The sequence below is a fragment of the Enhydra lutris genome, unplaced genomic scaffold (assembly GCF_002288905.1).
Source record: "Enhydra lutris kenyoni isolate GAN:26980312 unplaced genomic scaffold, ASM228890v2 scaffoldscaffold10, whole genome shotgun sequence".
In the NCBI taxonomy this organism is placed as follows: Eukaryota; Metazoa; Chordata; class Mammalia; order Carnivora; family Mustelidae; genus Enhydra; species Enhydra lutris.
This window is the reverse complement of record NW_019154094.1, coordinates 15,234,279-15,250,105: the sequence shown is the minus strand read 5'-3', so window position 1 is coordinate 15,250,105 and position 15,827 is coordinate 15,234,279. Positions and strand designations below refer to the sequence as shown.

Here is a 15,827-nt window from a genome sequence, read left to right as displayed (position 1 = left end):
TTACTCTCAGTGGCTCGGGGATAGGGAGGAAGGTGCATGGAGGAGGGAGAGGGAGATGGATAAATCAAATCCATAAAATGGTAACAGCAAATGGAATGAAAGGTTAACATTTAGAGAATCTGGATGAAAAGTATATGGGATTCTTTGTTCTATTCTTGCAACTTTTCTTTAAGTCTGAAATTGTATCAAAATAAAAACTTAAAAGAAAAATCTCTACATACATACACATATAAATAAAGGAAATATGGCAAAATACTAATGACTGTTGAATCTAGGTGGAGGGCATGTATGAGTGTTTTTGGTATTCTTCAACTTTTCTTGTGCTTGAAATTTTTCATAATTAAAAAAGGTCTTTGGAAATTACCAATCCCAATGCCACAAAGCCCCAATCATTTCTGTCTAAATTCTTGCCCTTAACCTAGCCTGCCCTTCTGCATTCTATCCTATATTGGAATACTAAAGCAAATCTCTTACTTAGATGAAGAAATGATTTAAATGAGCACTGGGTATTATATGCAACTGATGAATTACTGAATACTACATCTGAAACTAATGATGTACTATATATCAGATAATTGAATTAAAAAAAGAAAAGAACCTGTCTTGACTCCTTCTTATAACAAATGCAGACAACTTTATCTGACTTTTTAAAGTTCTCCATAATCCAGTATTTACTTACTTTCCATTACTCACTAACATACTCAATTCCTATTAGTCTTCTTAGTAGCTCTGAAGTAGTCATGAGACTACTTCCTCATGTATCTTTGCTCATGCCATCCCCTTTATCCTGCAAGCCTGCCCATTCTTTAAAGCCCACGCTGAATGAAGTCTCTGCATCTAATCCCAAGTGCATCTAACTCCCAGCACACATTGGTCTCTTGCCTGATTTCTAGAGCTTGACAGTCAAACCCAATCAAGCCAGTTAGCTCTTTGCAAGTCCTCTAATTGTTCAGTATCTGATTAGTATACAAGATAACCAAAGATTTGCATCTAAAATGTGTATATTTAAAAAATAAACATAATAATCATAAATGAATTAATAAGATAACTAGAAAACTATCTCATTTTGAGGACGAGGATCCTTTTATAAATGAAGAATCATATATAATCCACCTTTAAGGTCTATGAAAATAGACAGTTCTTGTCTGCAGCAGAACAATTCCCTTGATCAGTGATGTTGTGAAGCAAAACTAATACTTACTTTTTAAACTAGAACCAGTGGAACAGATTTTGTGGTAAGTAATAATGTTTCAGGAAATAAAATATAATCTATATTTTATATATATAAAGGCAAAAATATAAGGCATTAATAAATCATGCTAACATAGGGACTTACTATTTGCAAATTAGTTTTTTGTACCATATAATAAAAAGGGTCAGCATTTTAATTAGAGCAAATAAAATGCCATATATCAAATAATGGGCACATACAAACTCTATATAGTGTTTGATCATAGAAGTGAAGACACTGACCAAATTCTTTACAAATTAAATTTATTATACAATGACTATTCAAACTGATCAAGTAGTGTGCAGACCCTCTTTTCAGAACACTAAGTGCTAATTTCTTTTAAAATTTATTTATTTGAGATAGAGCGAGAGTGAGAGAGAGCACAGCAGGTGGAGCAGCAGCAGAGGGAGAAGCAGGCTCTCCACTGAGCAGGGAGCCGGACGCAGGGCTCAATCCTAGGACTCTGGGATCACGACTTGAGTTGAAGGCAGATGCTTAACCGACTGAGCCACCCAGGCGCTCCCCAAGTGCTAAAATTTTTTATCCAAGAACGATTAGCAAATCTTTTTGTGCTAAGGTTAACCAAAGGCTCGTTGTATTTCATATGGTTATGTGGGAAAATGCATTAGTTTACTATGGCTTGGGTCTACTCTCATGGTACTCACTTTTGTCATGGGAAGGGACTCTGTATCAATCTACTTCACAATCTTGGGAAAAGTGTTGTGATGAGTGTGGGTGGAAAGTGTTTAGATGAAGATAAGTGAAAGCCTTTCTGAGCCAAATCATTTTATTTAGATGTGCAAGTCAAACAGAAATAAATGATTTTTAGGAACCATGATGAGGTGTTAAGATTAACAGAATCTCTTTTCTCCCTAACATAAATGATATATCCTCAGAACTGCCTGGTGTATACAGTCTGGGCCGTGGGCCAGCTTTTCTCAGAATAAAGCTAAATTCTATAAAGAGATCCATGCCATACAAGAACCCACTAAATGTGGGGCGCCTGGGTGGCTCAGTTAGTTAAGTGCCTGCCTTTGGCTCAGGTCATGATCCTGGAGTCCTGGGGTGGAGTCCAGCATTGGGCTCCCTGCTTGGCAGGGAGTCTGCTTCTACCTCTGACCCTCCCCCTTCTCATGCTCTCTCTTTCTCTCTCATTCTCTCTCTCTAATAAATAAATAAAATCTTAAAAAAAAAAAAAAAAAAAAGGAACCCACTAAATGAACCAGCCCTGGCACACAGAATACCTACAAGATACCTTTTTTTTTTTTTTAAGATTTTATTTATTTATTTGACAGACAGAGATCACAAGTAGGCAGAGAGGCAGGCAGAGAGAGAGAGAGAGAGAGGAGGAAGCAGGCTCCCCGAGAAGCAGAGAGCCCATTGCGGTGCTCCATCCCAGGACTTTGGGATCATGACCTGAGCCAAAGGCAGAGGCTTTAACCCACTGAGCCACCAGGTGCCCCCCTAGAAGATATCTTAAATTGAATTTTGTGTCATTACTTCTTCAGAAAAGTGACTGGAGGTTTAACTTAAATTCTGACCTTTGCTCTAAAGATGGTTGAGATACTCTGAACCACCTGGGAAAGGGCCAAATCAAAGTACTTCTTCCTGTTTTATTTTGCACGTCCATGTTTGTTGAAGGCTGATGTAACCATCTGTTACCTCATCAACTAACAGAAGTGATCTGAGGGCATGTGATGTGATCAGCACTGGGTGTTCTATGCAACTGATGAATTACTGAACTTTACATTTGAAATTGATGATGAACTATACGCTGGCTAACTGAATTTAATTTTTTTTTTTTTTTAAAGAAGTGATCTGTCTGAGGCAGCTGGCCTGGTAGGTGCACTCTCTTTCTACTATGACCACTCCTCCCTTTGGAAGGTCTGGTAGTTGCAGGCTTGGTTGATGAGAACAACCATCACAGAGAAGGACAATTTTTCCATCATGGGTACGTGCAGTCATGTGAGACAGTCCTAGGTGGCACCCTAACTATGAATTTAACTTTGGCAGCAGCCTTTAACCATCGATTCTCACCCTTGTGCCATTCCTTCTGACCAGCCGGGTTCTTGACGATTTGTTCTTTTGCTGGCTCCTCTGCCTATCCCATTGTCCTTTTCTTTCTCCATAAATTGCTCCTGCTATCATGGTCACCCTTATGCACAGAATTCCCAAACATGTTACTGCTTTCTGTCTAACCAAGTCTTACCTTTCACCACATTTGTCCCACACAGTCTGTGCTCCATCACACTTGTGTTCTTGTACAATTCCTCCTCACAGATGCTATTCTAACTAGTTAAATTTAAAGTTAAATCTCTAGTTAAATATTATTCTTACTTGTAAATGTAAATAATATTTTAAAGAGCTGCATGGCTCCCTTTCCCTTCTTGGCATACTCTCATTTATCTTTAACCACCTCATTTGGGAAGCCATCCTGACTACTGCCCTACTTCATCCCTACCCTTAGCCAGGAAGTTAGCTATGCTCTTCAAAGTTTCTACCACATCCATTAAAACACTTACTACACTACCCACCTATCTTTTTCCTCCAGAAGACTACAGCCTCCTCCTGTGTCTTATCTCTGTATCTCCTGGGTCAATAAATGTTTCAAATCAATGAAAATTACTTCATAGTCCTACTTTCTGTCTTGCACTTCCAACTGCATCTCTGGTCCCTAGGATGACAAATACAACCAGGACACCTTTGAATGTGAAAGGAAGCACTTTTAATAATTGTGCTGGGACGATGGACATAAATGGTTCCAGGCAAACCAGAACCTTGGTCAAGTCACACTTCCTGTTAAAGAATGTGTCAAACTTAAACCATCGCTTGTCCCACCAGGACACCTATTCTTCCAGAAATACTATTTTTTGTTAATAACACTACCATCCTTTCAGTAACTCCATGTCAAATGCTGGATTTATATCAAACCTCCATTTATCTCTCATATTCAGTTCCTTAGGCCTACAGATTTGAGAAAAGCTAACCAGAGGAAAGATGATAAAGAACAGAAGAACAGTGATCCAAATTGGATTTTGTTCTTCTGTTTAAATTTCCACAGCAATCGTCCTAGCTCAGAGTCTCAATAATTACCAAAGCCTCCTAACTGGTTGCCTTACTTCCAGCCTCTACCTATTCCAGTTCATTCAAAAATCCCCCCCAAATACATGTCTGACCATATCATTTCTGTACTCAGAAGCTACAGAATTCTGCCAAAAGAGTCACCCCAATAAAACACTCAAATGATTATGTGAATAGTTTAATTATATTTGTCAAACCCAACCCATATTATCTAAGCTTGTGGTTTTTATTATTTCCTTTTTCTAAGAATGTATCTTGATCATCTTATAACCTGCTTTAAAAAATCCATCTATATCTAGATCATCTCTAAAAGATAAGAAAAACAAAAAAAGATAACTGTAATGCTATGCTATTATCCCATTGCAAATCATGAACAATTCCTTTTATCAAGTATCTAATCAGTATTAGATACTTAGTATTATTCCCACTATCTCAAACTCTTAGAGTTGCATTGTGTGAATGAAGTTCCAAACAAGGTTCACACATTGCATTTAGTTGACACATCTTTTAAATCCCTTTTAATTGGAAGGTTTCCCCATCCTCCTTCCTTTTTTCTCACAAACTTTGCGATTTACTCGTGTGCTCTACAAAATTCTCTACTTTCTGGATTTTGTTGTTGTAACCCCACCACTTTCATTTAGAATATGTGTCTAGTTCTTTACACATCCTGCAAGTTGGCAGTTGGATCTAGAATCTCAACCAGATTCAGGGTTATCACTAAATAGGCCTTAGGTGGCATGACACACTTTCAGGGTCATCTCAAATGATAACTTCTTTCATAAGGCTCAAATTGCCTTTCCTGCCCTCTTCCAAAATAAACAAAAGAAACACAAAAACTGGACATTCTTTTTTCTTTCTTGAACTCCTCATGGCAACAAACACAAAGAAGCAGTTTACTATCTATACCTCTCCTATCACCAATTTGACTAGAAACTCCTCAAACCCCAAGGACAGTCTTATCAGAGTTTGAAACCTTTGGAGTCCCTGGCACAGTTCCTTAAATAGAGCAAACTTGCAAATAGCTACTACTTGGACTGAATTCCAGCTTTCTTTTTACCTTTTTTTGGGGAAGTGATTAAGCATACAAAAACCTGTGGTTCAACTGCACAATTCCTCCCTGACAGATGCTATTCTGACATTAAACATTATTCTTACTTGTAAAATGTGAATAATATTTTAAACAGATGCATGGCTAAAGGTGGTTCAAGCCACACCTTTATTTCTCTGTCAAAAAAAGCATAAATAGAACATAATTAATATTTTGGGGCGCCTGGGTGGCTCAGTGGGTTAAGCCGCTGCCTTCGGCTCAGGTCATGATCTCAGAGTCCTGGGATCAAGCCCCGCATCGGGCTCTCTGCTCTCTAGGGAAGCCTGCTTCCTCCTCTCTCTCTGCCTGCCTCTCTGCCTGCTTGTGATCTCTCTGTCAAATAAATAAATAAAATTAAAAAAAAAAAAAAGAACATAATTAATATTTCAGGAAAAAGATACTATTGCTATCATCATTATATTTATATCTCATGGTGAATGTTTAATCTATTTCAGATTCTTTTCCTAATCCTAGATGACTAACATGAAAAGTAGCACACTGTAATTCTAAATAAAGACTGGTTATTTTTTAAAAGGGAAAATAAAATTTAAAAATAGTGGTTCAAGGGGCGCCTGGGTGGCTCAGTGGGTTAAGCCGCTGCCTTTGGCTCAGGTCATGATCCCAGGTCCTGGGTTCGAGCCCCACATCGGGCTTTCTGCTCAGCGGGGAGCCTGCTTCCTCCTCTCTCTCTGCCTGCCTCTCTGCCTACTTGTGATTTCTCTCTGTCAAATAAATAAATAAAATCTTTAAAAAAAAATAAAAAAATAAAAATAAAAATAGTGGTTCAAGAAGTCAGGCACAGGGGTTTCAAGGAGGAAAATAAAGGGGCTACTTTCTACAACTCTCAAGGTTAACACCGTAGCAAATAATTGATACTCTTCATTTAAGAGAAAAGTTGTATCAGCCTACTGAACCTAATTATAGAGATTACAATGTATAACCATACACAATCAACCACAACCCAAGTGTTTCTAGTAAGTGCCAGTGAATATATTATTTTTAAGAATTTATACAATTCTTACAAAAGAAAAACAAGGTTGCCTGAGTGGCTCAGTCAGTTAAGTGTCTGCCTTCAGCTCAGGTCATGATCCCAGGGTCCTGGGATACAGCTCCCCCATCAGGCTCCCTGCTCAGCAGGAGCCTGCTTCCCTCTCTTCCTCTGCCTCCTCCCCACTGCTCATGCCCATGCTCTCTCTCTCTTTCTCTTTCAAATAAATAAATAAATAAATAAATCTTTAAAAAGTGGGAAAAAAAAACCAATAGAAAAACAACCATTTAGGGCTATGGTGACTGTTTCTTAGAGACTCTTCTAAAATATGCCCCCCACCTTTTAAGAGATTTTATTTATTTGAGAGAGTGAGAGATAGATTACAGAGGGAGAAGAAGAGGAGAAGCAGCTTCCCTGCTGAGTAGGGAGCCAGATGTGGGGCTTGATCTCAGGACCCCAGGAGTATGACCTGAGCCAGAGGCAGACGCTTAACCCATTGAACCACCCAGGTGCCCCTCAAATATGCCTTGTTTCTAACAAGTGATTTTTCTTTATATCTAATCACTGACTGACTTAGCAGCCTGTTCTTAAGATCAAGCTGCAAAATCTTCTAAGGGGCGTTGGTAAAGACATTACTTCACTAACAAAAGTTGCAATCACATAGAAACATAAGGCAAGTTTGGGGGTTCCATTTTTGTTTTTGTCACCTCAACTTCAAGGAACGTTGGAAAACTCTGAGCAATCTTTACCAATGGCACACAAGCAATCACTAGCAGCATCCGTCCACCCACCCTCCTTCCACAGGCACTTCATATTTTCTAGTGTTCGTCCCTCCCACAATTCCCCTTCTCATTCCCTTTTCCTTGAGTCTGACTCTTCAGCCTACAGCATGGGCACTTTTACAGATTTAGCCTTCCTGTGGGACTCAAGGCTTAAAAAAAGTTTTCTCCAATATCTGGCAGAGTAAACAAGTACATTAGTAATTGGAAAAGATCCACCACCACCAACTGCTTTTCCCTAAAAGATACAGTAGGAAATATATTTTATAAACCCCACAATTTTACTTTATTAATGAAAAGCTATCCTTTAACAAATAGTTCTGTTTTTATCAATCACCAACATCATTATTATTAGCAGGGTCTTCATTATGATGTTTAAGTGGTCTACATACATTATTTCATTTAATCTTCACAATAAGCCTCAATATGACAAATGATGAAAAAACTGAAGCACAGAGGGGTTAAGTAATTTGCTGAAGGGAAAATTACAAATAAATGGCAGAGTTAGGATTGAACCTAGAATTCTCTGACTTTCAGCTTCTTGCTAGAGTGTGTTACTTTTCTAATTCTCTTACAGTTTTATAACTTTGATGTAAAAGGTCTATTATTAATTCATTCAATAACTGAATTTTACTGAACATCTGGCATTATGGTAGGCAATGAGATAAAAATAAAATCCAAAACAGACTGACATTATAAAATCACAAGAGCACTATTAACAGTTGAATATATTTAACACAAGCATCAATGTTACTTATAAATCAGTCTGAACTTGGTGGCTGAAAAGATTTCTGGGAGATTTCTATAGTAAAAAAGACCAGAAAAACAGTTACTTTCGAAAGAGAGGTGCTCATTACTCATTCACCTCCCTCTTGTTTCTCTATGTTCCCACAAAGGCCTAAGGGTTCTGACAGTTTTTCAGCATCAGTAACATTTTAAACAGTAACAGCAGTGTATTTCTGAGAAGAATCAGAAATGCTCCCAGATGAGATTTCTGGACTATGCAAACATTAACCAAAATTACTATTATAATACTAGAAAAAAAGCATGCCTTATCAACATGAATGGTCACCTGGGAAGAGTGCAGATCAGAAAGAGTGCTGTAAAAGTGCTGGGAACTATGATCGTACTTAAAGACGGTACGATCATGTTCTACCACTTACCACTTTCTAAACCTTGATTGATGCAAATTATTTTACAATTTAAATATTTTTGTTTGAAGCACTGGCACAAACACAAACACCAACATTTTAAATTTTAGTTCTTGCTACTTTTGACAACCTGTCTTAATCTCTTAACTACATTTAAAACTTCATATTATACATGTGGCAAAGGGTGATTCTGATGCCTTGGTTTAAAATTTCATAAAAACATCTTAAAGTACCTTTTAATAGAGACACTTTAGCAAGAGGTTCATTTAAGTCTTGCTCATCCATTTGGGCGTCTGCACAGGACAAAAAAGATAATTACAAATAGTAATCAGCTCCATCTTCAAGCTATCACTATCAAAATAAATAAATGAAACTTATACAATGATCGTATCTGGATAGTTGAAATTAATTTTAACAATATACCCAAGATTCAAGGGAGAAACTTCAAAAATGGAGACTGCTTTTCCCCCCAAACATAAACTTTGAAATCTCCACCTACATTAACCTGCACACCTAAACTGCTCAGCCAGTAACAATAACATCTGTAGATTTGCAAACATTAGGTTATAACTCACCTGTAGTGTCGTCACTACTTTTTTCCTTGCTTGGACTCAGAGTATCTGACAAATCAGATTCTTTTGCTTTTGCCTGGTTTTCTACCAAGAAAAAAATGAAAGTAGAATCTCATTACCCCTATATCAGTAAAACTGCTTTAGGCTTTGAGTGCTCTAAATCTACTGATATGCAAAATACTTTAAAAATTAACTGAGGTCACTGACTCTCTTAACTTCTTCACCACTCTAGTCCAAAATGGAATGCTGGTTATTACACATGGCTCATACTAAATTATAATGAGGATCATGTCTGCTGTGCAGAGGGCTGGGGCTTTTGTCAAGGCTGTCCACTGGCCAACTAGAAACAAAAATGAAGCAAGCTTTGCTAAAATATTCAGAGAACTGCAACAAATATAGCAAAATTCCAAGACAATGTGGACATTGTATGAAGATGATGCAAGGAAATGGCTCTTTTATATAAAAACACTAGTTAGGTTGCCTTAGCAACAGTTATACTCAGTAATATTTATATTTATATAAGACTCTAAAATCACAACTATTATAAAAATGACATTTAAAACAAGAAAAGCAACAGCCTTTTATATCTTAAAAAAATATAACTGTACCTGAACCACACTGAGAAAGACTTTAAAAAAGAAGTTTTGTGATTATTTGCAAGTGGTGTGCTGCCTGAGCCAATGAAGGCATCCTAGGCCTCGTTTTCAACAAGTTGCTCTCAAAACTCTTAACTATAAGCCCGGCAATTTATTAAAGATGACTGGCAATTAATTAGGCTGTAGATTCTTATCTATAATTGTACACCTGCATGTATTATGGCATGCATTAGAATAGCGTTTAGAGTGATGTTCGTTTCTCTCACCACATCTTATAGCATCTCCCCATTCTCCACTAGGTCTAAGCCAAACTTTACATGTCAGGATTTAGCTATAATTTGGTCCCTACATTAATTCACATATGAGCTCTGTTTCAGTCAGGCTAGCCTCTTTACAGGGCTGAGATATGCTGGCTCACTATCATCTCCAATTCTTTGCTTGAATTGGTATTTCACTAAACTCAATGACCATTCTCTCTGCTTGGCCTATTCATTCTGTGAGATACAGCTTAAGCCCTACCACCTTTAAGGGAGTCTTCATTTCTCCAGCATGCTGCTCCTTTTTACTGTATATTCTCTGTGTCCTATGATTTTATAATTAATAACCTATTTTATATCATTCTATGTATATTTATGTATCTTATTTCTTTAGTTAGATTATAAATTCTCTGAGTATATGATTTTTTTTATAATGTTATAGCTGTTGTTTGAGGTAACACACATCAAAAACTTAAATTATATAAGAATGTTCACTGCAGCATTGTTCATTATGGAATAGAAAATACTCAAGATATATTCCTTACTATCAAGTAAAAATAAAGGCTGTTAAAGAGCAGTATGTATAGTATGACTCCAGATTGAAAATAGCTATATATTTAGCTATGAATTTTCAGCTGTACATATTTATTCAAGCCTGGAAGGATCCACAACAGAGGTACTTACTGTCATTTCTGGAGGTTGGGACATGGCAGATACTTACTAACTTCATACTGTCATACATTATTTGAAAATTTTTGTTAATATATATTGTTTTATAACCAATTAAATCAAGAGATATCTTCCAGGGGTGCCTGGGTGGCTCAGTGGGTTAAAGCCTCTGCCTTCAGCTCAGGTCACGATCTCAGGGTCCTGAGATCGAGCCCCGCATCAGGCTCTCTGCTCAGTGGGCAGCCTGCTTCCTGCCCCCTCTGACTGCCTCTCTGCCTACTTGTGATCTCTCTCTCTCTGTCAAATAAATAAATAAAATCTTAAAAAAAAAAAAGAGAGAGATATCTTCCATTTTAAAAGTGATCAGAAACTAAAACCATTAATTAATATTAAAATATATTTAATACAATATTAAAATATAACTTCTTACGGCTATTCCATTAAGAACATCCCTAGAATGTGCAGCTTAATTTGTAAAATAGGTGATAGATTACAAGAAGCCTTTTGCTTCTTTTCTCACTGCCATTTCTAGTCGAAGTCCAGGCCAACTGCTGAGAGACACACAGCTTAGATTAGAAGTGGAGTCACTGACCATAGAGATCCATGGGAATCCAATCTATGACTTCTGGTGCATTCAGTGTGCTATAATCAGACATTTCTGAATGTTCCAGTTTTAATCACAAAGTTACAATCTCAAAGAAGGCAGCCTAGTACATCTAATCTATACATAGATGGAAAAGGAACCACTCTGGGAGAATTAAAAAATGACTCTCTTCTGATTTTAATATTTTTGGCAATTTTATGATCAAGATATTAAGGTAAACCAAAAAGAACATATTTTCAAAAGTATTCTTCTGGCTTTGAAGGAACTTTAATTTTATATAGAGAGTATTAGCCATGAAGGTAAAATTAAAGGTGGGACCAAATCTTCCATCAAGATCTTACTATAATATAAGTCCCATGAGAGCAGGGATTTTTGTTTGTTTTGTTAACTGCTATATCCCCATTGCAGAGAACAGTGTACAGCACATAGTAAGTGCTCCAAAAAAGAGGATGTTTGAAGGCACAAATCTATTTTGAGTAAGAAGACAAGTCAAATCATGTTCTATCATTGGTATGTCCTGATAATACATTATTATATAGAGGCAAACCAAATCTATTCAAGAATGAAACATAGGACAAAACAAATGAAAGAGTATCTCTTTTCAAAATATCCATTCTTTAGCTATGAAGTGGCACCCAACTTTCTTGTATCAAAAAATCCTTGCTGGTTGATTTTCTATGCAGTACTTAATCACTAAGATATATACCAATAACATATAGAAGGAAACAGAACAATAGCTACCAACATTCATACCAAAACTGTTCCCAAACTGGAAAGTCTACAACAAGGTGACTATTTTCACTAGGTCTCTGAGAACACATAATGATGGATGGGCAAAACAAACATTCTAGCCACAGACCACTTCCTACACCAATGGAACCATTAGTTGGAAAGAAAGCAAGAAGGGTCATGAGAATTAACATTTGTCAAATACCAGAATGCTGCTTCTTGCTTTATAAGCAACATTCATTAAATTCCTACAAATTCTGACAGTTAAATATTGTCGATTCTACTTTACAAATGAGGAAACTAAAGTTTAAAGAATACGTTGCCTGAGGGCATATAGATAGCTAGTTAGTGGTGGAACCTAGAGTTGAAACCATGTTTTCCATGGTATTCTTTCTACTTCTACCTAAGGCTGCAGTAAACACACAATGACTGGTAGCTGAGTTAGGGTTTAAAAAGAAAGTATACGCAACCTATGATTACATTTTGCATTAGGTGAAATATCTGAAAGAAATACTAAGACTTATAATACCTAGTAATTGGCAATCTCTAGCAACTGTTATTTTCAATACATAAAAAAAAAAAAAAATCTATCAAAAACATCATCCAGGAAAGCCTTTTTAAAAATAAAACAACTTAGCCAAATCCTAAAGAAATACTTTATAGCCACATATAAAGCATTTAAAATGTAATGTTTCTCAGGCATCTAATTTCTTACAAGGATTAGTATACCTCTCTATACATTAACTGTGAGAAATGCTTGTAAAATGTTGACTGCTGACAGAGAAATCTCTGGGTATATAAAACTTAGATCTGTATTACCATTCTTAAAGGATGTATTTTATTCACTTGCATGGACTTACTTGCTGTAATTTATTTAATAAATGCCTTCATTACTGGACATTTATGTTTTCTTCTTTTTGCTTTTAAAGCATTAAAGCAAATACCCTTGCATATTTGTCCAATTTGTTTCTTAATATAAAAACCCAGAAGTGGAATTGCTGGATCAAAATGCAGGCTCTTTAAAGCTTTCAACACATATTTTATAGCCAAGTTTCAAAAGCAAATCAGTAAAGATGGCACAAATCTTTTTCAATAATGACATCACATAATTTCAAGCAAATATATTTTAATTCAGAATGCATTAAATAGAAGAATTAAAGTAGCAAGATATTTTTTTAAAGGACTGATTTTTTTCCTAAGGCTCTACTTTCACTTTAGTGTGCTGGCTATTCAGCTCATCTGAACAGGTATTTGGGTGGTGAAGTAAAAGCTATGTTAAAATCTGTTCTCATCTCACTTTAATTAGATGAAATAAATTACCACATGTACTAAAAATAGTTCACTGCTCTGAAACCCAATGCCTGTTTGCCAGAACAATATTAGTGATGCATATTCTATGCATTCTTTCCCCAAATATGGCATCTGCCATGCACAAAATTCAGAATGGAAGCCACCAGATACTTGAAATAACATTCTCCTTTTAAATATTTTTAAAAGCCAAAATGGATCCAGTTGCTTTCATAAAACAGAATGTACTGAAATCGAGTATTCCAAACTTTTATCACTCATTGTTTTAACTGACCAAAAAGATTGTGAATCTACTTATAAACTTTATACTGGTAGGTTCTGCTGAAAGTCCTAAAATGATAATGAGCATATCACACCAAACTTATTTGCCCTATTTCCCTAATGTGTAACAGTGACTTGACAATATACTGCTTTAAAACACACTTTTCTTCTCTGACAACTGTAACAGAAGAGAATTAATAGAATAAACTATTTCAGACAATTTTAAGACTACCCATTATAAATATAAGAAGACGCTACATAAGCACTTTTGTTTAAATCAAACTGATATGCCAAAAATTAAGAAAATATTAAATTTCATAAGGAATATTATGGTATGACAATCACAGAAGTAGAACTAAAAGCATTTTTCACCTGTTGTTTCAAAAAAGATTTACATTGTATTTAATTAAAATTTTATATCAAATATAACAAATACCAAATATCAAAGCTGAAAATAATGCTAGAAGTGAGAAAGACTGAAACACATCTTTTAAAACCCAACGAAACCAATTTAAAGCACTTAAAAAAATACATGTATTTACCCATTTAAAAAGAAACTTTCTAACTAAGATATCCTTCTTAAGACAGAACTCCCAACTATTTCATATTGTATGATACTGTTACTGGATTGCCATCTGGTGAGCTATAAGAAATAAATTGATGGTTAAAATACTATGACCTTGGAAATGTACACTAACCTCCATTATCCAAAAGAGTGGTCAAAACCCACAGAAAACCCACAGAAAACAAACCTTTTGAAAGCTTTGTTTCTTCTACCACTTTGGTTAGATGCCCCTCGACGATCAGCTTCTCTGCCAAAGAAAACAAACGTTACTATCCAAGCCCAAACCGAGTAGCATTTCCCTGAGCAGGGCAGTGTAACACATTCCATGACCAAATTTAAAGATGATAATATTACTCCCATGACTAGGCTTGTACAAAAACCTGAAGCTGGAAGGAGAACTAAGAAAACTCAAACTATAATAGAGCAATGAGATTAATGAAGAAATTTGGAGGTATGGGGACTATTTGTCTTTTGTTTTCATTAGTTTTTACCTTATCTAAAAAGCTTAGACCTTTTTAAAAAAAGGACTCAGAACAAAGAAATCCTCTTTAAATCAAGGATATGAAGTTGAAATAAAGGAATTCTGAGAAAGTATTTATTTAAATAAAGAAGCACTACAAATTATGTTATACCAATAGTTTACTTTTCCCCATTGATACAATTTAGCAGAGATGTATATATGACATGCTTCAGTAAAATGATTCATTTTTAAAGATATTAAAGCAAATACTGTTTTGTTTTATAGGGGATTCTCTATAAATGTATGTAGCTTCTTTATAATTTATTTAAATTTAGATCTCCATATTCTACATTTCATTGACAAGGATATCTATTCTGTATATCCCCTTATTTAATCCTGTATGTCAGTTGGTCTCCTTGAATTTATACTTTTGCTGTATGTGAAGTCATTTCTCTACTCCTTCACTCTTCAAGCCAGTGCACCTTGGTTTATGCCCACCACTCAATTACTGAAAACTGTTCCAAGATCACTATAACCTCCTCTCTGCCAAAGGCCATGGCTCCTTTTAGTAACTTTCATTTCATATAGGCTCTTTGTGGTGTGTGGCACTGTTTGCCCCTGCTCCTTAAAATCTTTTTTTAAACGTCAAAGTAATAAACTTAGATAATTTTAAAAGGCAGTCCTACAAGATATATAATGTAAGCTGTCCTTTCCATCTTCTGTCCTACTCTACTCCATTCTTGAAATTTCACTTCCTAGAATTGTTCCTAGAAGCAACAATTTTTTTTTTTTAAAGAAACAACTTTTAATTTCAAGCCATTTCTTCTGGTATTTCCATTTATATTTCTAAATAAAATACTGCTATTTCTTCACTTTTCCATTTTAGACACTATTTACTGACAATCTCTTACAGATGACTAAAAAAGGACTCAATAGTCCTTTTTTACTATCATCCTCCTAAGAGAATTACATTTTGTCCACCTTTACTCAGTATGTGTATTATGACTTATTTATATTTGAATCATATAATATGCTACAATTATATTTTTCTGCTTGTACCTTCTTATACAACATGTAGTGATTTTTGGAGCTTGCAATATCTTGTTTTATTTTGCTAACTTTTTATATAACTATCTTAAACACAGCCCAAGTTCTTTTTTTTGTCCTTTTGCCCAAGTTCTTACAGAGCCATAAAAACTTTCAATACTGTCCAATGTATCAGGTAATCCATTATATTATATATCCCTGTCTGTCCCTTCCCCCAACCCCTGCTCCAGTCTGGGCTATATCCAAAATTCCATACCCCCAGAATCCAAATGTTTCTCATCCTGTTTTATTTCCTTGTTTTAGTGTAACATATCCTGCTAGTTTCCTGAAAGGGAGATGACAGAATGTTGACTTTGACTTTGACTCCTTTGACTTTGTTTCTCTTTGTTCCTCTGAAAATGGTTAGTGTTCTACTCTCACCTTTGACTGATGGTTTGACTAG

At 35.7% G+C, this 15,827-nt stretch overlaps 1 protein-coding gene across 8 annotated transcripts in view; it reads right to left on the bottom strand.

The window, feature by feature from the left end:
- LOC111143859 (sarcolemma associated protein) overlaps positions 1-15,827 on the bottom strand; it is a 141,576-nt gene that overhangs the window by 20,891 nt on the left and 104,858 nt on the right. For 6 of the 8 annotated variants that reach the window (XM_022497822.1, XM_022497820.1, XM_022497824.1 and 3 more), the window contains 3 exons: positions 14,066-14,125; positions 8,893-8,973; positions 8,551-8,610 (listed from right to left, as the gene is read on the bottom strand). In XM_022497822.1, coding sequence (XP_022353530.1) covers positions 8,551-8,610; positions 8,893-8,973; positions 14,066-14,125 — 201 coding nt within the window. Of the gene's footprint in view, positions 1-2,883; positions 2,887-8,550; positions 8,611-8,892; positions 8,974-14,011; positions 14,126-15,827 lie in introns of all 8 variants that reach the window. The other 2 variants (XM_022497826.1, XM_022497819.1) reach the window with 2 other exon arrangements.